The sequence below is a fragment of the Psammomys obesus genome, unplaced genomic scaffold (genome assembly GCF_907164565.1).
Source record: "Psammomys obesus unplaced genomic scaffold, mPsaObe1.curated_primary_1811, whole genome shotgun sequence".
NCBI classification, from domain to species: Eukaryota; Metazoa; Chordata; class Mammalia; order Rodentia; family Muridae; genus Psammomys; species Psammomys obesus.
In genome coordinates, this window is record NW_026591598.1 from 19,616,179 (window position 1) to 19,644,158 (window position 27,980).

General features: G+C 53.0%; 1 protein-coding gene across 2 annotated transcripts in view; it reads right to left on the reverse strand.

Annotated features, from left to right (window-relative positions):
• Positions 1-27,980, reverse strand: part of Kazn (kazrin, periplakin interacting protein) — a 912,709-nt gene that overhangs the window by 20,455 nt on the left and 864,274 nt on the right. For both annotated transcript variants that reach the window (XM_055611282.1, XM_055611283.1), the window contains 5 exons: positions 25,873-26,043; positions 23,066-23,255; positions 19,178-19,308; positions 15,695-15,745; positions 14,390-14,513 (listed from right to left, as the gene is read on the reverse strand). In XM_055611282.1, the coding sequence (XP_055467257.1) occupies positions 14,390-14,513; positions 15,695-15,745; positions 19,178-19,308; positions 23,066-23,255; positions 25,873-26,043 (667 nt within the window). The remainder of the gene's footprint in view (positions 1-14,389; positions 14,514-15,694; positions 15,746-19,177; positions 19,309-23,065; positions 23,256-25,872; positions 26,044-27,980) is intronic.

Genomic DNA, 27,980 nt, shown 5'->3' on the forward strand with positions numbered 1-27,980 from the left:
CACACACACACACACACACACACACACACACACACACACACACACACTCTGTGAGAGAGATGAGAGACGAGAGACGAGAGACAGAGAGACAGGAATACAGAGGTTTTGAGATAAAGATCTTCTTGTCACGTTCTCTGACAGCAGAGGGAGAGGCCAGCTGGCTGCTGTCTTAGCCCAAGAATACAATGTCCCGACCCTAACAGGAGCCACTGACAACAACTATGAGAAAGCTTTATGCTCTCAAATTGTTGACCCTTCTGTTCCCTGAGCCCAAGGGTGGCAAGCTCCTTTCCAATCTTTGGAACCCTGTTTACATGCTGTTGCTGTCCGGGAAACCCCTTCCCTCAATCACTAGTGCCCCCCCCCCCCCCCCCCCCCCCCCCCCCCCCCATGCACGCAAGCTCTTACTAACTCAGGACATTTTCTGACAGCGCACCTCTCACCCTGGAAATTAATTTAATCTCTGAAATCATTGGACCAGCATCCATGTTTCCCTCTAGCCTACCCTTCCACGGGAGAAGGAGCAAGTGGCCCTGGGTGTCTCTGGCACCTAGCAAGGTGCTAAACCAAAGCAAACACTTAACAACTGGCTCTCAGGTTTCTAGAAAGTGCAGCAGCTTTCAAAAACTTGTCCGTTTTGTGGTATAAGCTCTCCCCCTTCGTGCCAATAGCATGTCACTGGGGGGTGGGGGGGATGGGCGGAGGTGGAGGGGAGGGTGCTCTCAAGGCAGCCCTGGAGGGCTAAGAGAAGGAAGCAGGAGGGCAGAGGAAGGGTGGTGGAGGAGAGGCAGGCTGGTCTCCCACCAGCCACCTCTGTCCTCCAAGGTCATAGCCCACAGCTGGCCGTCCCTCCCTCGTGACTATCATGTGTTCTTTGTCCTTTCCTCTTTGCCTGTGGCATGGTCTGTCCACCTGACGTGACTGACATTGAGGCTCCAATCATTCTTTGCCCCCAGGCTGTCCTGTGCATTGTGGGGACGGAGCCATCTACCTGAACTCTACCCTCAGGGAACCGGCAAGCAGGATGCCCACACCAACCAGGACAGAGTAGCCTGCACTGCCCGAGGGCTGTGCTCAGATCAACCTGATCTAGCAGCCACCCAGGCTCAGTCAAAGGCCCCTGTTGCTCGTCAGTGACAAGGAAACGATGTCGTAGCATTTTCACAACCAAAGCTGTTTCTATTTTTAAACCCCCCTCTAGGACATGAAAGTGGCCTGTGGTGGCCGGCCACCACGTGGTCAGGAGTGCACTGAGGACACTCTGCCAGAACTCCAAGGAAATCGGAGCAGCAAATGGGTGGGGGGAGGGCAGCTCATAGGAGCAGGGATAGTGTAGGTCCCCATCGAGCTACTGGGGACCTTGGGCAGGCAGCATGGCAGCCAGGTTCCACCTCCAATCTACAGCACCCTGTTCGGGGCCAGGTAGGCTCTCTGGAGGCCTGGGGCTAGCAAGCTAAAGCACAGGCCCCCAGCCTGTCCCTCAGTTACACCACTGGGCCCCACAGGAATCGGCGAAGCTCAGAAGTGCCACTTTGACCTGCCACCACTCGTGCTTTTCCCAGAATCACGCTTTGTTTTACTTTTACTGTGGCCACCAACGCCTCCCAAGGACCTGGTTCTCGCTTTCTGCCTGGCTCTGGCCTCAGAGGTTCTCCACCTTGGTGGCGCCTCCATTGCAACACAGGAATTGGCTCCCTGGGCAATCCCCCATCCCACTCCGCACTTGGCAACCATTTCCAATATTACAGTTATCCAGTTTAATTGTGCCCCTGGAAAACCAGTTACCAAAAACTTCCTATTCCTCGGGAGTTTGCCCTATTGCCTAGTAACACCCTGATCTGGGAAGGTCTTATGATCTAATCCGTTACAGAAGTTTATTTTCCTCCTGCTTTTGGTCCTCCCCCAGCCAGTTATCCTATGCCTCTTCGCTGACGTGTTTCCTAGGCAACCCTGCTCTGACACCCGTGGGCGTGGAAGGTGGACTCTGTGAGAAGTGAGGATCTTTGAGCAGAGGGCCTAGACAGAGACTGTGTGAGGCTGAGTCTGCTCGCTGTTGGAAGCAGAGTTGGGATGATAGGGGGTAAGGGTCGTGGAGGCCCTGGGTCCCTCTTTAGAAGGCCGATGTTTCTGCCTCTCCTACCTGACACCATTCCTGCCCAGATGCTCTACCCTCCTCCGGACTCTGGGCTTAGCTCAGCCAGTTACTAATTTCCCACGGCCACTATGATAGCCCATGTGGCCACTGGGGCATAGTAGCTACTGCTGAGCTTATTCGGAGACCAGGAGGAGGCACTTGGGAGCATTTCCGTTGCTGGGGTTATCTTGATTTGCTGTTACAGTTTTAAGACAGGCTCTCACGTAGCTCATGCCTGAAATGAACTTCCTATGTAGCTGAAGTTGGTCTTGAACTCCCGATCCTCCAGTCTCTATCTCTCAAGTGCTGGGATCATGGCTATGTATCACAATGTCCGGCTCCTCTGGGATCATCTTGCCATTTAAAGCAAACTGTTACACACCTCAGCTTCTCCCACCTCAAAACACTTCACAGCTAACGGCCGCAGAAGCTCCCTAGGCTAGAGCTAGGCTCGGTTAGTTATGGCACGAAGATCAAGGGCAGGCTTGCAAGTCTGTAGCTGGGCAGTGGCTAGTTAAGCTGCTCCCCGGTGATGAAAGCTTTGATGCTACAGCCCAGACACTACAGAAAGGCGCCAAAGAAGGATGGCTGTTCATTTTGACCTGTCCCATACTGATTCCTACAGACAAAGGTGTGCCTGCAGCCAAGGCTGATGCCATGGTGTGTTCACTCCCGTGGCTGGCTGAAGCCCTGTTAGAGTCCATGAACCCCTTCGCCTGGAGCCACAGCCTGGGGCGGAGGATGCCAGGGAGCTTCTACCCATTTCAATGGCCTTCTCTGTCCTTCCATCGTACTCTCCCACCAGCTGCCTCTTCCAATAGAAGCGCAGAAATGAATGAGCCGAAGCTTCCTGTTCTAACAGCTTGTCTGTCTGAAAGGGGGTATTCACCCCGTCTCACCCCTAGCTTATTCTGTCTTCTTGGGCTACTGCGCTGCCTCTCTGAGCCTCGGCTTATCCCTATTTGAGGCTGAGACAATATTCAACTCAAGGACTTTAGTGAGGACTAATGAAGGTGACTGATGCTACCTCTGAAATTATGTCTACATCCTTGGCCCCCAGCCCTCAGCCCGGCATGTAGGCATGTACTGAGACACTGTTTGCAGGTTGGCCTAATGAGTTTATGTGAAGTGCCTAGCACATGCCTGGTACAGTAGGCACTGTGTCATCACTGTCTTTCCCCAGCTTTCCTCACTTCTCCCTGTCCAAAGGCAGGCTTTTTCCTTAGCCCCCTGCTGACACCCTATTCAAAGCCTTGGGTTAGAACAGCTATCCATGATGGTGGGCACATATCCTGGGGGCTCCGGGATAGCATGGAGTCCACTTTGCCAGGCCCGTTTGCATCTTCACGGACTCTGAAGGCCCTGCTTTGTCTCTGAGTTCCCTGGACTCTGGAAGACAAGGTGAGCGGTGGCCACATTCCTTGACTACAGGAAGCTTCCCCTCCCCTCACCCCTCACTCCTGTCTAAAGCCCTGATGATAACGCCTGAGAATGCCATTCTGAAGGAAGACTCCTGTCCCCTCTACCCCATTGGCTAGGCGCCTACCCTGCTGAGGAATGTGGCTACCCTGTAGAGAAGGGCCAGAGGGTCGCTGGCTGAACAGAGATGGGTACCTGTGGTCCAAGGTCCTGACAACAGGAGGGAGCCTGAACCCAGGGATCTGAGCACAAAACCCACCCAACCTGGAGGTACCAGAGCTGTGGACCTGGACCTGAACTGGGGCCATGGATTCCTAACCTTTGCTGATGTCAATGTTTTCTAAGACTAACTGTTAACGCTGAAGTGCGGGGGGCCTGCACCACCTCTGTGGCCTCCTGCAAGGTCCAGAGCTCCGGAAACATCTGGCCAGCACCCTCTTCAGGCTTCCTAGGGCTGGATAAGGCCTCTCCCTTTGTGTGGGCCAGATGCTGTTAGTGACACTGACTTGCCTGGGTCTCCCAAGACCCCTGAGCTGGAAGCACAGATGACATGAAGCACACACAGTACAACAATGGGGACCAGCTCCCCGAGGTGGGCCCGAGTCCCACATTGCATTTTGTAGCATAGCCTATCAGAGCTGACCTGAAGATACAAATGTGAGCAATTCGAGGCCATTTTGCCAAGTCCCACAATCCACTGCTTCTTCCCGAGAGGTAGACTTCAAGCTCTCAAAGGCCAGGGAATCCCGTTGCGTGCAGAAGCCTCTGGCCATGCTGAAGCCCAGCCTTGGTTACCAGCCCTGGCATGCTTTCACGGGGCCTCCCGAAGCCCAGAGACAAGCGGCTGTGACGTTAGACCCTTTTCTCCATGTATTGTTTCAACTTTGCAACAGCCGAGCTGTCCCACCTCCCCCTCACAGAGGGAGAGACGGAGGCCCTGAGGTACTGGATGCCTGGATGAGTCACAGCACTGGCTCCTGAGCTGGACTTTGCTCATACCCCTTTCTGCAACAGGGGGATACCCGTCAATTCTGCTAGTTCAGCTGTCACTGCAGTGTACAAGAAGGGAAGGGAGCTAGGGTTAACTCACACGTCCATCCCTGATCTCTAGAGCAGTGGTCCTCAACCCTCCCAACGCCGTGACCCCCAATTTAATACAGCTCCTCACTTTGTGGTGACTCGCGACCACGAAATTATTTTCGTTGCTACTTTGTAACTGTAATTTTGCTACTGTTACGAATTTCAACTGTAAATTCCTGTTTTCAGACGGTCTTAGGGTGACCCTACAAAAGAGTCATTTGACTCCCAAAGGGGTTGTCACCCATAGGTTGAGTACTGCTGTCCTAGCGGCTTCTCATGTTCTCTTCGTCTACGTCCTTTCTGTCTCTGTGACTGTGACTCTTGCCATGACCCCTGTCAGAGGCTGCCTTCTCCCCTTCCTGGCTCTTAAGGTGTCCTGATGATTTGCTCCAAGACGCCCCTAGAGATACCAGCTTCCTAACAAGAAAGGATGCCGGTCCTGTCCAGGAGAGGGGCCTACTTGAATGTGACTCCAATATGCCTAGCCCATCTCAGGGACAGCAATTAGTCAGCCCAGAACTCCCACAGTGCCAGAGGACCCTAGACGGCAAGACAACCAGACACTGGTAGGGTGGAACCATCCATCCATCTCCTAGGCCCTGTATAACAGCCTCTGCTCCTCCTTTAGCTGGAATAGTAGACAGAAGAATAAGAAAGAAACCTCCCCCCCTCCATTTAGCTAATTTGTGGGGATCACTGTGTCCCAGTAGGCATGGCTCAGAACATGTATATTACACCTATAGCTGTATAGCTGCCTAACCTGGCACCTGGCTCACCTCATGTCTTTTGTTTGTTTTTATGTAGCCCGGCTGGTCTCAAATTTACTATGCAGCTGAGGATGACCTTGAACTCCTGATCTTGCCTCCCCATCCTGAGTGCTGGGATTACAGGTGTGTGCCACCTGTAGGGGGATGAGGACAGAGCCAAGGCCTTCATCCATCCCAGGCAGGCCAGCCTCCAGTTGTGCTACATCCCAGTCCCGTTTTTGCCTGTTAAGGTGCTAGAGTTACAGGTGTGTGCTGCCACGCCTGGTTTTCACCTCACGGCTTAGGTGCACTGGTCCAGCAGACATGGACCCTAGAGGTACCAGGAAGAGTGTGCTGAGACCTCCCCAGAAAAGCCCTGCCTCAGCACCTCACAGCACAGGGTGCTAGACCACAATGCCAGATGACTTTCTCAGAGAATGAGCTACACGGCTAGATTAGAAGAGCTGGTTCTGGGCTCAGCTAAAGTTGGGAAGCACTGGATGTGTGTGTGTGTGTGTGTGTGTGTGTGTGTGTGTGTGTGTGTGCGCGCGCGCGCGCGCGTGTGCACTGTAAAACCTGTTAGGGCCTTCAGGAATGAATACGCTCTGTTAAGATCTACAGTAGAGCTCCTCTAACTTACTGACAACATTCCCCCTCCCAGCTGAATACTAGGTTGCAGCTCAAGGCATTGGTCCGAGGATGGGAACCCTGGGTCCCAGGGCTGGGTTAGACATGAGCTCTCTCCTTGGCTGTGGGCAAGTCCCTCCCATCTGTTACAGGAGGGGCGGGGCAGAGTTCACTGAGAGCCCCTCAGCTCCTGTACTCTCACCTCCTATACCTGGGCTGGCTGGGTGGTGGGAGCGACTGCTGCACTTAGCCAACCCTCTCTCACCTGTGCAAGGGGGCAGCTCTCACCTGTGCAAGGGGGCATCCTGCCTGCCTGAGGGCCAGTCACTAGTTGAACCAAGGTCATCGCTGTCTGAGCTGAACCTGCTGTGTGGACATCACCCCTGCGGAAACCTTGGACACTGTATCTTATTCTCCCCATTGTGTAGCTGAGGAAACTGAGGCCCAGAAAGTTGAAAAACTCGTTGGAAATTCCTAGCTAGTGAGATTTGGAACCAAGTTCAGACCCAGAACCAACGTTCTGAACTCCGCCTCCCTCAATCTACCTGGGAAGGTAAAGGAAGGGACTGTGCCATCCGTGTCAGGTGGGGAGAAGGGCTGAGTGGACAGTCTAAGGCCGTGGGGAGTGGCCTTCTGTAGGGCCTGAGTTTTCTTCCTACCCTGGAAACATTTAGGCCCTGAGGAGTGCCCATAGGTACCCATCCCAGAGAAGCTTCACTCAAATGTGCGACACAGGATCTTCTGGGAGGCTGTGCCGCAGAGGGGTGGCTTCTTCCTGATGTGCCTTTTAAGAAAACCTGAGGCCCAGAGAGGGGAACCAACTTGCCCATGGTCACAGATCCCAGGATCAAACTGGGTTAGGCATCTGCACTGGGGAAGGTCCAGCTTCCTCAGCCTGAGGCAGGGTGTGGGCGACAGCTGCTGGCTCCCCTGCAGTCAGTCTGCATCTAACTGCTCCAACCCTCCCACCCGACTGTGGTTTGGTGTTCAGAGGTCACAGGCTGCTGTCCATGTGGCACCATGGCTCCCGCTAAGGCTACAGGTCTATCTTGTCACTCAGAACAAACACTGGAGGGTCAATGAGGAGGGCTAGGGCTCGGCCATAGCGGATGGCAAGCTTAGAACTTGGATCTAACCCACATCTTACAGTCCCTGCCTCCCGTCCCATGACTGAACTCTTGTCGCCACACTGGGAACTTCTCTGTGACTCTTCTGAGGCTGGCAACAGGTGGCAGACACATTTTACCAGCGGAACCATGGGCTCCACTGAGCCTGTGCTGGAGAGCGTGTTCAGTATGGGCCTAAAGCTGGGGTCTCAACACTAGGCCTTCCAATTCGGCAGGTGTGGGTTGAGGCCAGGGGCAGCTACATCCTAGAAATGACTACTGGTCTACCTGTGTCCCCCAAACTTCCAACTTTTCTGTTTCCCTCACTTATTGTGTCATGGGCCCTCTATTCAGAAGGCTGGTGTATGATCTATGACCCCCCCTCCCCACTCCGCTCTGGCTGAAGGCAGCTTATAGCCCAGCCCGTTGTTCATTCAGCAGCTCTAAGAGCCCTTGAACAGCTCTCTGAGGAACCCCTCAGGCTTCCCTGGAACACAGTTTGCAAACCTTCAACTTATGACTCATCTTCTTTGAGTTGAGAAACTGGTCCCATAGAGGTCCTCAGTGCTTGGTCTCCCTCTTAGGGAGACTTTCTGGAGTTTTCTGAGGCTTTCTGTTGATTGGCTGGCCCCGGCGGGGACCTTGGTGTCAGGAGTTCACCTGCAACCGCATAACAATTCCCCAAGAGTAGACGCTTGGCAGCCAGACAAGGTCCTGCCTCTGCCTAGCTGTGTGACTCTAGGCAAGACTTTCATCTCTCTGAGCCTTGGTTAGCGCATCTGTCTTTCAGAGAGTTCCTGGAAGGAAGAAGGGAGTGGAAGGAACTAATAGTGAACAAGACAGAGACCTGTTAGACCAGGCTAGCCCTGGCTAGTGGCTATGTCTCCACATAAAAGCACACGTCTCCTCATAAAAGCCACACCCTGTTGACCCGGAGTTTCTCTTTCAAGGACACAGCCTTGGGTAGTGGTGGTTTCCCTGGGTACACATCTCAGCACGGCAGCCACGAGCAAAGTTTCTCTCTGTGCTGGAGAGGCAGGCGGCTGCTGGGACTCCATGCCCAAGACCTTAGCCTCCCTACCTCAGACCAAAGGAGCTGAAGGTTGTTTCTTCGTCGTAACCCTGGAGATGAACTTGCACTTGGGATTGGCAGCTGGAGGGATTCAAGTTCGCACACCCCATGCCCTGCCTTGCCCCCCTAGGAACCAGCCTTGAATTAGTCCTTTCAGATGGAGGAATAGTTGGTTCCTGGGGCATAAGTATCTTGGCCCCCTTTCCTACTTCCCACTGCACTTAAACCCACATGTCACAAGTCAGGGGTCACAAATCACAGTTGTTAAAAGCTTTGGCTTTTTCACCCCTGAACTTGTGAGAAGGAGGGAGTGGCTACATCCCTTTGTAGATAGCTTCCTGGGGTCCCCGGGCCACACGCCTAACTTGAAATCAGGAGCCGAGGCAGAGCTGGGAGTCAGGGCCCAGACGTGGCATGGGACCTCCCGGGGACTGCTTGGGTCCTTGTGATGAGGTGATGGCTTCCCACAGACAAATCTTGCCCCTGAGCTGGGGACACTGCACACAGTCTGATTCCCTAGTGACATCATCTACCCCTGGGGATGCGTTAGGGAGTTCCCAAACCCCAAACTCACTAGGATTGTGCCATCCTTCCCTCTTCCCCCCGACGTGTGCATTAGACAGGGTCCAGTGCAGCTCAGGCTGGCCTCAACTTCTTACACAGCCAAGGAGGACCTTGATCTTCTGATACCTGCCTTCATCTCCCGAGCGTTGTTATTGTGCAGCTTTGGACGTACCTGGTAGGCAGGCACTCCATTAGACCCCTGAGATACCTCCCAGAGCCCCAGTCCTGCTTCTCAAATGCTAAACCTTTGGGGACCTTGTTCTCTCTGCTTAGTCAAGCGTCTTCCCAGATCTGGGCCTCAGGATGCCATGCAGGGTAGCTGGAGAGGCCATCACACCCCACTGCCATCCCGGAGGCAGACCCCTTAACTTACTTTGAAGCATGCCACGATTTTGGTATCTAAGGATCATCATCATACAAATGCTTTTTGTTGTTGTTTGGTTGGTTGGTTCTGGATTTTTTGAGACAGGGTTTCTCTGTGTAGCCCTGGCTGGCCTTGAACTCAGAGATCTATCTGCCTCTGTCTTTGTGCTGGAATTAAAGGTGTGCACCACCACCACCCTGCCATCGGGGTTCTTTCCAAAGCTCACGAAGAACTGTTTTATAGTGCAAACTTCTGCAGCCATCCTTTACCAGATTTCTATCCGCTGGAAAATAGGATGGGGGACCCCCACCTAGTCGGGATCCACGTTGGAAGGGTTTGAGTCATTTGTCATATCAGAGAGGGATGGGGGGGCAGCATCTCTGTGAGGTCTCTTTTGTTAAAGTGTAAGTTTGCTGTGTTCAAAACCATATTCTCTGAATGCCAGGCTTGATGGTGCATGCCTGATGGTACCAACTACCAGAGAGTGTGAGGCAGGAGAATTTCAAGTTCAAGACCAGCCTAGTTAACTCCCTGAGTTCCTGTCTCAAAAAAAAAAAAAAAAAGGAGTCCCGGGCAATGAAATCTGGTGATAACATACATGACTAACACACACAAGAATCTCGTTTCAATGCCCTATACCACCGCCCCCTTTCCCCAAAGCCCTTGCCTGGGTTCACAATAGCAGTGTCAGAACGACAGAGTGCTGGGATGAGGCAGCTTCCAGCCACTTGCTGATTTATGTTAGGACTGGGGTGCCACAGGCCTCACCCTGCTGGAGTGGAGCTGGCTCTCAGGTCCATAACTCAGGTAGGACAGGACTGGGCTTGGACAACAGGACAAATGCAGGTGATACCGGTGGCCTTTCGGCCAGGAAGAAGGATGGAGAGCTGGCGCTGGACCCCTGCCTGCTTCCGTCATGCAGTCTGGGCCTACTCCTCTGCGGGTAGGACTTCCGGCTCAAGGAATAAAGTGAATGGGAAACATTACACTCTAACAGTCAAGCAGTACCAGACTGGATGAGAGGCCACTGTGCGCTCAAGTGGGGGTGGGGGCTGGAGAGATTAGGGTAGGGTCTTTAGGCCAGATCCTGCTGAATAGGAAGCTGCCCCTGAGGGCGGGCATATACCTATAGGTCCTGGCCCCTCCCAATTCCACAGACTCCCTCAGTTCCACCCCGGGTTCTGTCCCCAGCAGTGCACAATCCAGGCCCAGCAATGCACACCTACAATCGCCATGATTACGCATGTGACATAACCTTAGATTCTTCATCGGCAACATAGGCTGTGGGTTAACGGAAGTTAATACACGGGAAACACACGGCATGGGGCCTGGCCCACAGCAAATGCTTAGTGAGTGTTAGATATTAATCGTTGTTACTGTTGGTTACGACCGTTGGAGCCTGGCAGTAGGAGTGGGGGAGCAAGCACCAGGCTCCCGACGACAGCCCTGAAGGCTGAGCACTCAGTCACTCAGTACCTGGAGAATGAATGACACCTTTCTAAGGAACAGCATACGACCTGCACAACAGGAACGCTGGCTTCGGATGCCCTGGGTGACCCTGCTCCAATCTCAGATAACAGACTAACGTGGAGGAGAATCTTGTTAGGGAGGTAGCGGCGGGGTTCTCTAGCTCAGTGGTAGCTAGCTAGCAAAGCTCTGAGCTCCACCCCTAAGACCGACCCTGACAACAGAGAAGCACAGAGGAGGTGCTTTGGCGTCAGCAGTCTTGAATGGTAGACTTTTATGAGGGCCAGCTCAGACTTTGACCAAATCACTCCTTTCTGTGCCTAAATTTTCCTTTTTTTTTAAACTGGTGTTGAGAGGCCAGGCTAATTCTGGGACAAGAAATAAACTTCATCCTTGCAAATCTGACTGATACCTGAGGCTTTCTAAAGTGAGAGGTCTAGGGCTACTCTTGGATTGATTAGTAATGTCTGCATGAGGTCAGACACAGGCTGCTGTATCTCAGGTGTCAACAGGCCTGCCTGCCTACCTTGGTTAACCTTGTGGCTTACTCTCCATCCTGGCTGCTGGCTAGAATCACTGCAGGAATAAAAGCTTAGGGATGTGTCTGGCATTGGCAAGTTCCCCTCTAAAGGCATGGCCATTGAGAACTTTGGTGGCCAAAATTCCTTATGGCCCCTAGCATTCCTAACCCTGTGACTTCACTAACCTGGGGTCCTTGGAGCATGGTTTGTCTTTGTCCATGCTCTCTGCTAGCATGGCTGGAAGAGGCGTTCAAGTGCATCCTTACCAGTCTTGCTTCTGGGCATAAAACAGACACTGGGGGCCTTGGCTACCACCAGGATGTGGCTCTTCCATGCTAGATGGGCTCTTCCTGGGGCATATGGGAAAACCAGAGTTTTGCATCTGGGGAATCTTGGGAAGCTGAGAAAACAGCCTCATCTACTCTGCCTTGGGCCCCAACATTTCTTTTAAGCCACCTGGCTGTCCAGCTAGGAATTTGGGATACAGAGGTCTGCTGAGGTCCAAGGAATGGAAATACACCTCAAAATCGCTGCGACAGCTCTGACCTCCGAATGAAGTGTGAGGGGAAGGGGGCGATGAAAGCTGGCAGGGCCTCTGTGCACCAGGGCCCATGAGGTGTGGGCAGCCCAAATGTTGATGGCGCCTCTGGATCAGGAGATGCGGCAGAGGCAAGAGGTTCTGGGAGTCCACCTGGCTTGGCCCGCTTCAGGGGACTTAGCCCCCCGCCAGCTTTCCTCGGTCCTTCCTGTCATCACCCAGCCTAGGGATTTCACTGAGTGGTGGTCATGCAAGCTGCGCCTCCTAGCAGGACGAGGCTCCCCCTTGGAGCAACGCAGAGACAATCAAATCACATAGAATTCCATCATATTTTAAAATAAGCTTTATTTAGATTTTTTTAATATTTTATATTTTGCATCCATGCCTTCGAGAAACCTCTCCCACAGGAAAAGGTCATTCTCATCTATAGTTATCCACAACTCATTCCCTATTTGACGTGGTTCTCTCAAATAAATCATCCTTAGTAATTCTTAGGATGACCTCCTAATTTCCAAAAAATTGAAATGAAAAGGAATGACTGAGTCATTACCAGGAGTGGTTGCAATCTTATTTTCTTTTAAGTAGAGAGGGGAAATCATAAAAAAAAAAAAGAAAAAGAAAAAAAGAAACATAATAAAGTAAAACCCAAAAATTCAGTGTGTGTGGGGAAGTGTTCTCTAAGCCCTCCTTCTGTTGCCAGCTCTGGCCTCTCTCCCTCACCACCAGGATGGGTCAGTCAGCTGAGCTGACAGGGTGTGCACACAGGGAGGCTACTAGTGACCCTGCCTGCTCTCTTTCGGCCTCTGGGCCAGGTTGGGAGGGAAGAGGGGACCTGGTGGGGGCTTTTTGACTTGTTTTAGAGACTTTGGGTACAAGATCCTATACTTTCCAGATACTCCCTCCAGCACTGAGAAATCTCTTTCAAAGAGTTGAGAATGCTTCTGTTAGCGGGAGCACCATGGTGGCCACAAGGGGTTATGGACTGGGCTGTTAGTGGTTAAGGATTGGTGGAAAGTGGGTGGAGGGTGGGGCAAAAAAAGAGAGAGAGGAAACTGAGTTCCAGGGACGGGGCAGGACTGGCAGGAAATGTGTGGGCTCTCTATGCCCTGGTAATGCCCTGCGGGGACAATGCTGCCCCCAAACAGGCATAGGTACCTGCCAGCCCACTTCGGACTCATCTTGGGATGTGAGCTGCTGATATTATTGAAGGACAGGGCTCCAGGGACTCTGACAGAGTCCATGCATGGCCAAAGAAGCCAACTGGAAAAAAGGAGGGCAGAGGGTTCACCTGCCAGATGCTGTCCCCAACAGCCCTTTCCAGAAGGTGGCCATCTCTGTTGACATCGGTCTGGCCCATGTGTGAAATAAACTAAGGACGGAGAGGCACGTGTGTGCCAGCAGAGGCCAATTACCCAGCTGACCCAGATGTCTGGCCAGACCCTGTGGATATGACCCACCCAGGCTGTCCTTTCCCAGACTCAATCAACATGGCTCCAAAGTCAAGCCCAGAAGAAGGGGAATGTGCCTGTTAGTGCTCTGCTCACTGAAGTCATGTTCTGTATGTCAGATAAATAAATATATATATATATATAGAGAGAGAAAGAGAATATATAGAAAGGCCAGAGCGAAAGGTGGGAGTCCTCTCATGCAGGGCAGCAGCCGGGAGAGACAGAAAAAGAGAAAAGAGAATAAGCAAGCTGGCCATCTGAGGTCCCCAGTTCTAGCCACCTGAATTCTACCTCGCACAGTGTCTGCAGCGGCATGAACACAGAATAGAGAAGTCAAAAGAAACGCCCGCCTCCCGCCCACCCCGTGGAAAAATATACATTCCGATATTTACGTAATAATTTAGATAGAATACGTTTTCTGCATTTGTGCAAATAAATTAAACGCCAACAGTTTTCTTTCTCTCTTTTTGTTCCATAAAGAAAGAAACAGCAACGCAATTTAAAAACAGGCAGGCCATTAAAAAGAGCCCATACGACCCCCTTACAAACACTGTAGCCCAGCCAAGACTCCTTGGCCGGGCTCACGAATCTCTGCAGAGTGACCTTACCCTGACGACAATGGTGGGGTGTTTTTGTGGTTAAAGTGACTTGGGCACACCCCGAGAACAGGGTCTGGTCCCGCAGGTTCACACCGAAGGGATGGGAGGAGGGAGACACGGAAAACAGACCCTCCTTGATGAGGCGGGCTGCAGGAGGAGCGGCCGGACCAGGGACGCTACGAGCACAAAGTGCACACTACTTCTGTTATTTACAAATACACAGCAGTCCTTCAAGTGTTCAAGTTTCATAAAAAGGAGGAGGGAGAAGAAAGGGGGAAATTAAAAACAAAATACAACAGATTAAACAAATGAACAACAACAACAACAACAAAAGAGAACCAAACAAACCCCGAAACACTGAAAAACAACAAACGAGGGAAACAAACACAACTGTATCGCTTGGAGACAACAGGGTTGACAGAGTCACACACGGTTTGTGATATTTACATCGATTACAGAGGTGGCGACGCGGAGGGGGGTGGTGGTGGTGTCACATTTGTGTTTGGGCCTGCTCCAGGCGCTCGGCTATGCACACCCACGAGGGCGAGGACACCCCACGCAGGCTCCGCGCCCCTATGCACACGCACACTCTCTCGCACGCTCCGTGGCTCATCCACACACAGACACGCCCGTGGGCAGTGGGCGAAGGGTGGTGGGTTATCACCAGTCGGCGTCTTCCTCTATGTAATAATCAGGGGCGGTACCATCAAAGAGGCCCGGGTCGAGGGACTTCCGCTGCTTCCCCCTGGCGAAGACTCGGGAGATGGAGCCAAATCCCATCTTCTCTTTCTTCTTTTTCCGTTTTTGGTCTTCAAGATCCTCTAGTGACTGAGGCGGAGGGGAGAAGAACAAAGGGAAACTTAGCCTGGTGGGGACAGTGGCAGATGGAAGGACGGACAGGGAGGACAGAGGCTTTCCCGTGGTCAAGAACACAGCGAACATGGAGGACATAGGTAAGAAGCTGGCCTTTGGGGCTGGGATCCCAGGCCTCTGTCCCTTGCCCTCCGGGCAAACCCAAATTAGTTTCAAAGCCTCTCAGAGACAGCAACAGAACCCACTCAAGACCGTCCCGAGTCAGGACAAAGACGTGTAGGCCGGGTCCTGGGTCGACGCCCGTGTAGCGGGCAGGAGCTGCTCCAGCTGCCCGGACTAGTCCTAACACTTAGGTTCAGCTGGATGACTGAGGGCCTGCAGAAACACACCCACGAACCTGACCACCACCCGCTGTCACTCTGACGCAGGGTGGACAGGCTGGGTACAGAGCTATCATTAGCACACGACAAGTGCAGGATGTGGCCAGCCTAAGAACACTGCCAATGACCTTGTAACTGGGGAGCTTGGGGGTACCACCTGCAGAGAGCTTTACCAACGGCCAAGAGCTTCACACAATGGCATGTGGTTGGTATTATCACAGAAAGGCTCCAAAATAGACGAGAGGCTCACGGAACACTTTAGAATGTCTTGGGATACAGTCCCTGACCCCAGCCTTGGTGGGAATCTGCCTTCAGTAGAATCTGCATGCAAAATGGCCGGAGAGATGGCTCAGTGGTTAAAAGCACTGACTTCTCTTGTGGACGAGCCAGGTTCAAGTCCCAGAACCCACATGGCAGCTCACAACTGTCTGTAATTCCAGTTCCAGGGGACCTGACACCTTCACATAGATATACACGCAGGCAAAACACCAATGTAACACAAAATAAAAAGAAACCGTGCTGGTGGTTCTGCTTTTAAAGAAGCTTACAGTAATTCAGAGGCCTAGCTGCAAGGGGAAGATGCTGACCACAGCAGCGGGATACAGGATGTGTGGTGGTGTGCACAGTGGGTCTACAGGCCAGGCAGAATACACGCCAAGCCCGGCCAGCACACGCGTGACTCAGAGGGGACCTATTCCTTTCTACCTTGGGAGTCCAAAAAAGGCATGGGGTGACTGAAGGTTCAGAGCAACGAGGCCGGAAGAGGTTAAGCTGGGGTGGAGGGAGGAGGCAGGCATCCAGGGAAGCTATACACACCTGTACAATAGGGTTGTGCAGGCTCTTCTGAACCGGGCCGGGACTGTCGCCCTGTAGCCAAAGGAGAAGAAGATGAAGCAGCAGACAGACACATGACTCATGAGGGGACAGATGGCCCCTGAGAATGAGGCTCTTTCCTGGAGAGGAGCCACCGACTCCACCAGGGCTGCCCTGCCTCTGCAATGAGATCCCACCGGCACGTCCCTCTGGCCCTTCCACACAGCTGGCTGATGGGGCCAGGGGCCCGAGTCCTGCCTGCTCTGGCCTTTCAACCCTTAGTCCTTTGAGGCTTAAGTTCCGGCCTTAATGGGTCCATGTGATAGAATGAAGGTACTGAAGATTGGTTCTGCTAGTTTTTTGTTTGTTTGTTTGTTTGTTTTAAATGAACAAAGGAGCTGGGGGCAGGGAATTGAGATCAGTGACAGACAGGCCTAACAAGCCTGGGTTCTGTTCCCCAGCACTGAAAAGAATTAAAAAACAAAAGTATAACAACAAATGAAACAACTGACTCGGGAGACCTCATGGTCACTAACGTACCCTGAAACAACACAGCGGCTCTCTGTGGAGGGCTCTGTGTCAGGAAATGTTAGTCGGACTTAGGTAGAGATCCACCGACTATCTCTCACAGAGTAGTAACAGGTAGAGTTGGGACTCAAATTCGGAGTATCTGATTTCTCCTGGCTCTGCTTTTTGTTTGTTTGTTTGTTTATTTGTTTTGTTTTTCTAGGCAGGGCTCCACAGCAAGCACACACTGAGTCCTGAGCCTTAGGACTGTCTGGGAAGCTACTCACACGGGTCGGGGTTCCTGTCAGATAGCCTGTGGGCAGATAGGACATCTCCATGGGTTGCCAACTATGTTCCAAGTGGGCAGGGAAGGGACCCTTGATAGCCTGTGGATGTGCAAAAATTTTCACTACATCCCTGAATCATGTCTGCTCTACCTGGGAGTAAAACAGCCCACTGAGATTACAAAAGGCGTTACTAGGGAGACTCCTGGTGGTTGTTTCTGGAATTGCAGGCACAATCATGAACAAATCAATGATGTCATTTGGACCAGTGTTTCTTAACATCTGATTCCCCTGCTCTAATTGGTGGCCTGGTGTGAGGTGTTCTTTAGTCCAGCCTGTATCGATCTTGTTGGTACCAGGTCAGACCCCTGAGGACAAAGGGCCATTTTCTGGCTTTTAAGCTTATCTATGTGCATGCCCATTGAGATGGGGAGCAAAGGGGGCTTGGAGAGATTTAACAAAAGGCAGTTCAGCCTACGGTCCAGATTCAAGGTTTGCAGACAAAACTCACTCTGCAGGCAGCTGAGGCAGCTCCTCCGTGAAGCACCATCTTTCCCAAATATATAAGTTGCCTCAGGCTGCAGCATGTGCTGACACACCCTGCCTAGCCCGTGTCAAATGCAGTTCTGGTGGCTGGGAGTGCCCCCGGGGATGAACCTGTCAGCAGCATTCCTGTCTCTGAGGCCCCTGGGGTCAGCAGGAGGAAGTAGGCGAGGCCCTTAAGAAGGTGCTCTTTTTTTTTGGGGGGGGTGTGAGTACGTCTGTCCAGGGGTGTCTACCACTGGGACTCTCCACCTGTGTGGTACGGGTAGGGCACTCACTGTCCACTCTGGTCCTTTCAGCTGAAAATGGATGACAGAGACTAGTTTCCCTTGCTGTCTGTGGTTTGCCAGCCTCACCCCCAAGTCTGTGGACAGGAGAAGACACAGCCTTCCTCACAGCCTTCAGAACAGAAGGGATCCTAGCTCTGCCTTGGGCAATGTGAAACTTCTGGGCCAGGAATCCTATGGTCGCTGAAGCAGGCTGGGCTGGGATGTCTCTTAGTGATTTTGTGTATGTATATGTGTGCTTATACATGTGTGTGTGTGTGAGTGTTAGCCTAGAGGCTAACCTTAGTGTCACTCCCCAGGAGCCACACACTGTGTTCTTGGAGACCCAGTCCCTCACCAGCCTGAGCTCCCTGACTAAACAGACTGGCTGCTCGGGGAGCCCAGGGAATCCTCCGGCCTCTAATTCCCCAGTGCTGGGATTACACTGTGCCTGGTCTTGTTATATGGATTCTGGGGACTGAACTTGGCTCTTCTGGTTCTGCACAGGAAGTGTGGACAACCCAGCCCTTGTAATCCTAGCTGCTTTAATAATGAGTACTTTTCGAGGTTACTGCGGATGGGAGAAAGGTTTCCCTCACTTGGACCCAGCCAAGTGCTGTTTTTCATGACCTTATGCTCTTGCTCATTACAGGCTCTCATAGCACGTCTCTCTCCTGAGTGTCCTAGGCAAATACTGGTTTTCAGATGTTCTCTTGGTTAACAAAGCAATATTTACTTGAGTTTCTGAAAATGCCTTCCTGGGCTGGTAAGATGGCTCAGTGGTTAAGAAGCACTTGCTGCTCTTGCAGAGGACCCGGGTTCAGTTCCTGGCACCCACAGGGTGGCTCACAACCACCTGTAACTCCAATTCCAGGGAAATCTGATACCCTCTTCTAGCCTCCATGGGCACCATGTATACCCATATATAATACGGTGAACTGGCATACACATTCAGGCAGAACACTCACGCACGTAAAGTAAAAATCATCTGTCAATCAATCAGAAAGAAAAAGCCTTCCTAGCATCTGAAGACACTTCTGTGGGGCATCTCTGTCATTAGGACATGGGAGAGAAATCCTCTGGGTTATCAACTATGTTGACGGGACAAAAATTCAAAGTGGTCCCCACCTCTGACCCTTCATGCCTGTTGGAGGCTGTCATGGTTTTCAGCCATCCAGTGACGTCTGAGCCACTAGCTTGGGAGCCTGCAGTGGCTTGGCTATGGCTGGAGAGCGTCTTCCAAAGGTTAGCTCACTGGAAGCCCGGCCCCCCGGCGTGATGACGTGGGACGTCACGGAAACTTCACGAGGTAGAGCCTAACAGGAGTCATTTCTTCTACCAGTTTCCCAGCCTCAGTCATTCTGTTACAGCAAATAGGAAGCAGACTAGGACAGAGCCCTCCTGGAGGACTCATATCTCTTAGCTGCTGGTGTTCAGTACATAATTTTTAAAAAAGTCTGACTGAAAAAAGTAAGCCAAATTCACAGGACCAAACATGTGCCAAACTACTGGAATCTCAAAATTAAAACAGCATTCTGCTTCATTCCAGGGTGAAAGATGAGAGTGGGTGCTATGGGGGTGGGGAGGTAGTCCTGTAGTCAGGCCCAGGGTCCCAGGCAGGGCCCAAGACGGGGTGCACAGGGCGGGGTTCCAGGCTGCGCAGACCCTGCTTGCCCTCCCGGGCACAGGAGGAAACAGGCCTCATTTCTTTCTCTCCCCACATCCACTGCTTCTCGAAAAAGGAAAGAACAGAACGGGAAATGCCTTCGCCACGGCGTTCCCTGGGTGGACGAGAGGAAAGAGCGGGCACATCTTTAGCCCGACCCACGGCCCCGCCTTTTCTGGGCAGGGCCCAAGCGCCCAGGCCCTGCCGCTGCTGGCCTTACGTTGCAGAGGGAGTGTGTCCGGTGCCGTGGAGAGTTGATGTCGCTCGGTGTAGATGACCGGTCGCCTTCGGCAGCAGATGCGTCGGAAATGACGGAAGGCTGTCTTGAGTGGCAGGGGCTCACCCTGACCGCTGGAAAACAGGGGCAGCTGGTGAGTGAGCGACATGTGAGAGGCGACCCGATACGCCCATTACGTGGATAATAACAAGTCAGAGGGAAGGTGAGTGTGGTGGCCTACTCTTCCCTTCTGCACCACAGCCCTGCACGTTCTAAGGCTGCTGGGGAGACCCTCCCCCTTCCTGATCCAGTTCAGCTACTCCTACCCGGGGAGGTGAGAGCCCACAGAGTCACATCTGAAGAGTTCTAGATGCTATGCAACCCTACCCACAACTGAACAGCAGAGTCCCGACAACCCCAGGACACTGCCAGCTCCTTGCTTTCCCCGGTACCTTGGTGTCTCGGAAACAGTCCAACAATTCTCGTAGCCCATGGCAACTGTCATCTGTCCCCCTGAAGACCAGGGTGGCCTGCCTTCCTCACAATGAAGCCAGAGCCACAGGCTTTTGGCCACTTTGGGGATAAAAAATATTCCCCTCCTCCTGGACCCCCAGACCTGGCATGCTTAATCCCTGTACACCTAAACCACCAGGGGAGCCAGGGCTCAACCACCCATTCCATGTGGCGTTTGTGCATACATGCGGAGGTCAAAGGTTGACAGGTGTCTTTTTCAATCACTCTCCACCTTTTAAATTTTACCTTTATTTATGTGTATGTGTGCACTTGCTTGTGTGTATGTACACAATGTGTGCGCAGTGCTTGTGGAGGCCAGAAGGGGGCATCAAATCCCCCCAAACTGGAACCACAGACTGTAAGCCTCCATGTGGGTGCTGGGAACTGAACCCAGGCTCTCTGCAAGAACAGCCATTGATCTTAACCGCTGAGCCATCTCTCCAGCCCTGGGTACCTTGTTTTGTGAGACAGGGTCTCTCACCGAGCCTGCAGCTCACTGATTCAGCTAGGTAGGCTGGCTAGCCAACCCTGGAGACCCTCCAGGGTTGATTTCCTTAGGGCTGGGATTACAGGCACACACCGCCCCACTCAGCTTCTTCCCTTCCAAGGACTGAGCTCTGAGTTTTGTATTTCTGCATCCAGAACTTTACCAGCTGAACTGCCCTCCCAGTCCCCTTTGCCAGTCTTATCGCCAGACTTTATACATGCGCTGTCTGGCACTGAGTGCACCATGGGATCCCTTTATGCATTCACTCTCTGGGCTTTCAGTGTCTGGCTCTTTGTAGGCACTTAATAAACAGTGCTGGAATGCAAGGTTTATCCCAGAAGCCACAGCCCAGATACCCATGGGCCCTGCTGTAGCCCTCTCCCACATGCCAGGGCCAGCACTGTGTGGAGAGAGCATTATCACCTCTGAGCCCCCTCCATGCAAGCGTTCTTAACAGACAGTACTTGCCACCAGTGACCATGTGGCCCAATGGGGGAAGCTGCTGTTTGGTGGCTCTGATTCAGCTCCAGTCTGGGTGAGTCCCTTTATAGGCTGTATGGCCCCAGGCATGCTTTTCACACTTTCTGAGTGAATTCTATTATCTGAACTATGGAGGTGCCCATCTGGTTGGTTTTGGTGCCAACTTGACACAAGCTAGAGTCATCTTGGAACGGGGAACCTCAACATACTTCAGATTGGCTTGTAGGCAAGTGTGTGTGTGTGTGTGTGTGTGTGTGTGTGTGTGTGTGTGTGTGTGTGTGTTGGGGGGGGGCATTTTCTTAATTGGATTGATTTGGAAGGGCCCAGCTCACTGTGGGTAGTGACACCCCTAGGTAGATGGTTGTGGCTGGTATAAGAAAGCAAGTTGAGGGGGCTGGAGAGATGGCTCAGAGGTTCAGAGGACTGTCTGCTCTTCTACAGGTCCTGAGTTCAATTCCCAGCAACCACATGGTGGCTCACAATCATCTATAATGTGATCTGGTGCCGTCTTCTGGTGTACAGATGTACATTCAGGCAGAATACTGTATACATAATAAATAAAAATTTTAAAACAGAAAACATGCTGAGCAAGCCATGGAGAGCAAACCAGGAAGCAGCAATCCTCCACAGTCCCTGCTTCAGTTCCTGCCTCCAGGTTCCTGCCCTGACTTCCCTTCACGAGGCTGCAAGCTGTGAGATGAATAACCCTCTCCTCCCCGAGCTGCTTCTATCACGGTGTTTACCACAGCAGCCTAAAGCAGACTAGAACAGTGCCAGCACCAGCCCCTTTGAGACACACGCCTACTGTGGTGTATGCAGTGGCGAGGGGACGGGAACCATGTGCCAAATGCCTTCCCAGCGATGGCTGGGAGCGGGAATGGGTGTGGGTGGGGAGGGGACGAGAACTAAGGTCAAGGAGAGGGCCACCGGGCTTCTCGGGGAAGCCATGTTTAATAAAAAGCTCTGAGGTGGTAATGGGAAAGGAAGGGCAGCAGAGGAGGAGGGGCCTAGGGTGGGTCCTGTGGCCCGGCTGACCCCCATTTAGTGTCAGCCCCACCAAGGAGAGGCCCTGCAGCCCAAGGCCGTGATCTGAAGTCACCTACCATTCTATTAATTCCGAAACGGCTGGAAGCTCTGCCCACCTTCAACAGCACCCCTGGCTCCGGCAGCCAGGGGAGACAGAGGCTAGGAAGCCACCTGCACACCTGGATGTTGGGACTGGCCGGGGAAGGGGTGGGGATAGCTGCCCTTGGGGCTCAGCATCCCTGCCCAGGGACAGAGCTGGACTTCTGTTTTGTAAGGTCTTCAGCTCTGACCTCGGCTTCAAAGGCCCTCGGGGGATCCCTGCAAGGGTCAGCAAAGAGCGGTCCGTTTGCTGGAGGCTAGTCTGTTTACAGCAGGGGTTCTGAGGCCCCTTGTGTCAGCTGTCGGGGAGGACAGTGCTGGCAGGGAGGGGCAGCTAATATTTACGAAGGCCCTGACTTGGGAATTCGGTACACTTTACCTTTCTGACAACCCTGGGAGGGAGGGAGGTCTCAGCCAACAGACACATAATACACACTGAAGCAAGAATCCGGCACCCTCACACCCAAGGAAGAGATGGCCCTGTATCAGGTCATGGGTCACATCCTTTGTGTGTAGCAGAGCAGAGGTGTGAACTCAGCAGTGTGAACCTGTGCCCTGGCCCCTCCCCTCACGGTTCACCTGCCATTACCCTACATGATCCATCTATAGGCAGCACGGGATTCTGTTAATTGTCTGTGGCCTCCTGTAACCCTTTAATACAGCTCCTCATGTTGTGGTGACACCAACTGTAAAACTTCTTTTGTGGCTACTTCATAACCAACATTTTGCTACTGTTATAAATTGTGATGTAAATATTTTTGGAGATGGAGGTTTACCAAAGGGGTTGTGACCCACAGGTTGAGGACCACTGCCCTAGAGGACCCCTCAATAGAATAAGGTCGCTCCCTGATGCACAGTGCGATGGCAGGGAGTCTGGATCAGAGCATGTACCAGAGATGGAGGTAATGGATTCCTGGCACTCCACTAAGTATCTGGAGAGAGCACATGTGACATTTATACTCTCTCTGTGTAACCTATGGACGGTCCACAGATGTCAGTCAAGGAGCTCAGTACCTTCTCCCACCAAGGAGGCCTGAGTGACCCAGGCTGGCCAGTCAGAGCACTGGCTCTCCTAGACACTGTGATGAGTTGGGGGTGCGTGTGGCCATGTGGCCATGTGACCCAAGCTGACCAATGAAGGTAACTGGTCTGAGCCTCTGGATCCAGCTATGCCTGAAGGCCACGTGTTAGTGGGTTCAGTTATGGGAGTCATAGGTTGTCCTGTGCAGCCCCAGCGCTGCCTTTCCCGCTGGCCCCATTGCTGGCCCAGGCCAGGCAGGACTCACCTTGCCGGTCTGCGGGGTGGGGCGGGTGGGAGTGGTAGAGAGTCTGTTGGCTCTGCCGGATGGCAGCAGTCAGTGGGAGGTCGGCCTGCACCACCCATTCCTGGTTGCCATTGAGCACCGTCTCGCCAGGCATGGCGAGTGAATGCCGCTTGGGAACATCCTTGGTCAGTGTGGCTAAGGACTGCTTGGCCTGGAGAAAGAGCGGGAGACAGGAAGAAGGAGATGTAACCGGAGTGGACGCCTCTTGAAGCTGCCTGGCACCTCTTACCTCCATGGCAAGAAAGCCAAGGATTCTACTTCCACACGAGTGAGCCGCCGGCAGTGTGGCGCAAGCCATGTGCCTGTACTGCAGCCGTCACCCGAGTTCACCAGGGTCTCACTCCAGTTGCCACTAAGAGCAAAGCGAGACCCACCTATGGGTGAGAAGGAAGTCCCACGGCACGCTCATCACGCCTGGCTTCTCCAAGGACAAGCCAGGACTCTGTGGGTGTATGTATGTGTGCATGCACGGGGGTGTAGGCCCATGTGTGCACATATGAACATGTGTGTGAGAAGGCTGCGGGTCAATAGTGCTCCCCAGGAGCCAGCCACCCATCTTGTTCTTTGAAATGGGGTCTCTCTGGAGCTTGCCAACTAGATTTAAGAGAGGCCCACCATGGTTTCCTCTTCTTGCAAATATCTCCCACACATACACAGAATGCAGAAACCACCCAAACCAACTCGCAGATCAAGCAACGCAGAAAGAGGCCTGAGAATGACGCCCTCCCCTCCCCTCTTGCTCTCTCGGCTGGGTCGGGCGTGGGCCCTCTGCGTGGAGTGGAACATCACTGCCTGACAACTGACGGACCCCATAGGGATCCCGTGTCTAGATCCCCGAGGGACTTTCACTCCGGCAATGCAGGACTTGAGATCTCTGAGAAAGAGTTCTCTTGGGGTTGGGTGGGCTTCAGGAGGAAGCCGCCATGGTCCGCCTCCAACCAGCAGCGACTGATACAGCGTTTCTGACTAACCCCTCCCACTACACATGACTCAGTGCTGGGGGCGCCTCTTGAACTCTGACCTCCCTCCCCCACTTCTCCTCTCTGCGTCCCCACCCTCCTTGGAGAAGCCTGAACCTGGAGCACTGAGCTCTTGGGAATTCTATGTTGGGATGAATATATATGATCACGTGACCAAAATCCAGACAGAGCTGGATGTGCAGTCAGCGGAACACATGAAGGGGATGTGGCCGTCGGGGGCCCAGGTAAAGCACCCCCCCCTCCGTCTCTCAGAAGATGTTGCCTGTGCCAGCGCTCCAAGCCCCCAGCAGCAGAGGGTCTGAAGCTGCTAGGAGGAGGGGGGAGTGGAAAGTTTTTGGCAGGAGCCAAGCAGACTGTATGTGGGTATATTAGGGGCAGAAGCCGGGGGGTGGGGCTACTTTCTAGTACAGGGAACCCCTAAGATGCTGAGGCCACGGCTCAAAGCACCAAGACATACTTCATCTATCTGTCTACAAGGACGGGGTGAGCTGGGCACACAGGGTCTTTCCCACCCACCCCGTCACAGGACTGCGGGAAGCATCAACAGGAGATGCAGTCTCCATGCCTGGATGGTCCTCGCCACTAGGGGTCAGCACTGCCCAAGGCAGCTGCCCTGCTCCGGCGGCTTGACTCTGGAGCAGGAGTTTTGCAAACTTTGCACACGGATGCCGTGCCTGCTGTTTCCTGCGTGTCATTTAAAGCCTCCCCAGGGCCCTACAGGGCACATGCAAGGATGGAGGCCCAAGAGGTCAAGAATCCTGATCGAGATCTGCAACTGCATTGTTAGCTGGTGCTGGCACCCTGCTGGACAACACACCCCACTACTGAAGAGTCACACAAGGGAGGAGACTCACTGGGTAAAGAGGTTTGTTATCAAGCCTGATGACCCCAGTTCAATCCCAGGACCCACACGGTAGAAAGAGGAAAACAACCCCTACAATCTGTCCTCTGAACACCACACACACACACACACACACACACACACACACACACACACACACGGACGTAATTAAAACAGTGAAGGTCAACAGGAGTTAGCATACAGCTCCTCTAGGACACTGTCACACTGGGTCCCCGGGGCTTTCAAAGGCCTTTCTAGCTTTGTGTGCTACCTCATGGGGGAGGCAGGGTGAAATGAAGACCCCCATCCCAGTAACCAGGGTGACACAGGGAACGGCTCAGGTCACACTGGAGGGCAGGGCTCTTGGGCCATATGCCTTCTTGAAACACATAATGTTTGAATGGACTTTGGTGATTTTAGGTTCTTAAAAATAACAACAACAAAATCCATCTTTTTTTTTTCCACTTGATGCCCTAAGAAGGACAACTTTGCTATAAATACATTTGGGCCAAAAACCTTTAAATATTCCTCATAAATAAGTAGCTACACATACATATATGTATATTTACATGTATACACTTACATGTATGTGTATAATAGGTAGACATTGTCATTTGTGGTCCTAGACTCTGAGACGTTAATATTTTTATTTCTTTCTAGATATTTTCCCCCCAAAATTATAATTATTTTGAAACAAAATATGTTCTCCTACCTCCATACTTTTAGCAGTCCCTTGTAGAGTATAGTCAGTGAGGCCTTCTACGCTCTTGGGACTGAGGAGGTCCCCAAATCATGAGTGTCATGGAGCCCACAGTCCTTCCTTAGTCTCATGACTGTCTTTCCCTCCCACCCCCCCAGGGGCTGTGGGGGGCTCAGGTTGCTCCTCAGGTGCCAGCATCAAAGCTCTAGTAACAGCCCAGGGCCACCTGAGTGGTCAGCGCACCTACCATGGCCAGCTCGGCCTCCAGCTCCTTCATGCGGTTGTCCTTGAGGTCCAGCTGTGAGCGCAGGGCTGCGGCGTGGTCCGTGGCCTCCTTGGCCTGCCGCCGAAGCTCCCACTTCTCTCGCTCCAGAAGGTCCTTCTCCTTGGCCAGAGCTTTCACAGCGTCCTCACTCTCCTGTGTGGGGGGTTTTGAAAGAGAGGGGTGGGCAGGCTGCAGGTGGCACAGGGGTGGAGGGCGAATATGGGTGGGCAGGGAAAAGGGGGAAACCCCCAACATGTGGCTGAAAGCCCTGGTGTGAGGTGGGAAGGCTGTGGGATGGGCACCCGGGATGCCCCCAGAGAGCACTTTCCCGATCCAATGAGTAGGCCTGGGTAAGCGGGTAAGCGTGCCTCCATAGGAAAAATGGGGGCGGAGTGAAATAAGGCATTTTCAAAGATGAAACAACTTCACGTGGGGAAGACAAAGTGGGGTCTGATAAAAGTTGGGGCAAAAGAGTTTCTCATTTTATTTGTTTGTTTGTTTGTTTTTTTGGTTTGAGGTGTTGTGTTTTGAGTCAGGGTGTCTAGATAGCTCAGGCTTGCCTCCAACTCTCCATGTGGCCGAGGACAATCTTAAACTTCTGATTCTCCCGCCTCTAATTCCCAAGTGCTGGCCCAGTTTCTGTGGCACTGGGGACGGAACCCAGGGCCTTACACCCGCTAGGCAACCACTGCCACCTCCACATCCCTAGCTCCTGGGGCTGTTGTTCCTGATTCATGAACTGTGTCAGACCAAAACAGGTACGAGAAGGCATCTGAAGTGACGACAGTCTGGGCCTGCCACAGGCTCTCTGCTGCTGCCCGACAAGGCCACAGCTGGGAGGGGGGCCCTCAGTAGCCTGTCTTCTTGCCACCTGCTGAGGCTCCTCTCAGTTTCTAGAAGGAACCACGGCTGTCAGGAGTGGTGCCGGCCAGGTGTGCATGCGGCAGGCCCCAGGGGGGCTGTGGCTGAGTCTCACCTCCGTGCAGGGGTGGTATTGGGCTCTCGTCAAGAGAGTGGTCCTGGGGGAATCCAGCCCATCCCACCAAATCTCACACCCACCCATGAGGTGGGGACTCCAATTATTCCTGTTTTACAGAGGGGTAAACTGAGGCCCAGAAGAGAAATGTCCTCAGCCCACTGCTGATCAGAAGCAGGAAAGAGACCTGTGGAATTCCTTCCCTGGGGATCTGAAATCTGACTGGGCCTAGGGGCTGCAGGTGGCTGAAACTCCCAAGGGCAAGGCAAGGCTAGACTGTTAAGGGACAAGGTTAGATTATTAAGGCCTCGCAGGCTAGGCCAGGGCCTAGGTGGACAGTGATGAGATGCTGGGTGGCAAGGTGGTGGCAGCAGAGGACTACCCTATGCCCAGCTTTAATCTGGCTGCCTGGCCTGCTGTGAGGACATCTCTGGCTAGCTTTGTGGATAGTCTCCAGCTGTACTCAGGGGACAGGGCGTGTGTCTTTGGCACAGTTTTCTGGGATGTTGTAACTCTTCAGAATTTTCTGGACAGGCCAAGTCCTATCTTTGCCAGCAGCTTTGAGTCCCCGCTGTCCCCACCTGCCCCAGCTGAGGCCTGCAGAGGTTCTAGAAGGAGCCAGTGGCCCACAGCAGGCTGAGACCCTGCAGCCCAGAGACTGGGCAGCCAGAGGGTTCTATTAATGCCGTTCAGTTGGCGCCATACATAAAATGCAAATTGCGTTTTGGTAACCAGATACAAGAGCTCGAGAGGCCGGAGTAAACCTGGGCTGAGGCTTCAGTTTCTGCACAGTATAGCTAAATGTGCGGTAGAGTGCCAGCCTAGAATCCCCCAGGGAGGGGCTGGGATGCCAGGCCCGTGGTAGCGCGCCTGCCCAGGCCTCATACGGGAGGTTCTGGGTTCATTCCAGAACACCCAAGAAATAAATAACTGATGCAGGTCAGTCTCCAGACCCTGGAGCATCTCAGTCCTCCCGGCCTGCAAAGTGGGCCTGGGCTGCTCCAGGGTCATTCGGATGTTGCCCTCGCACCCCGTCCTGGCTTGCCTAACCTGAAGGCACACAGGCAGCAACAGGGGGACACAGAACAGGCAGATGGTCCCTGCTGCTTAGAGG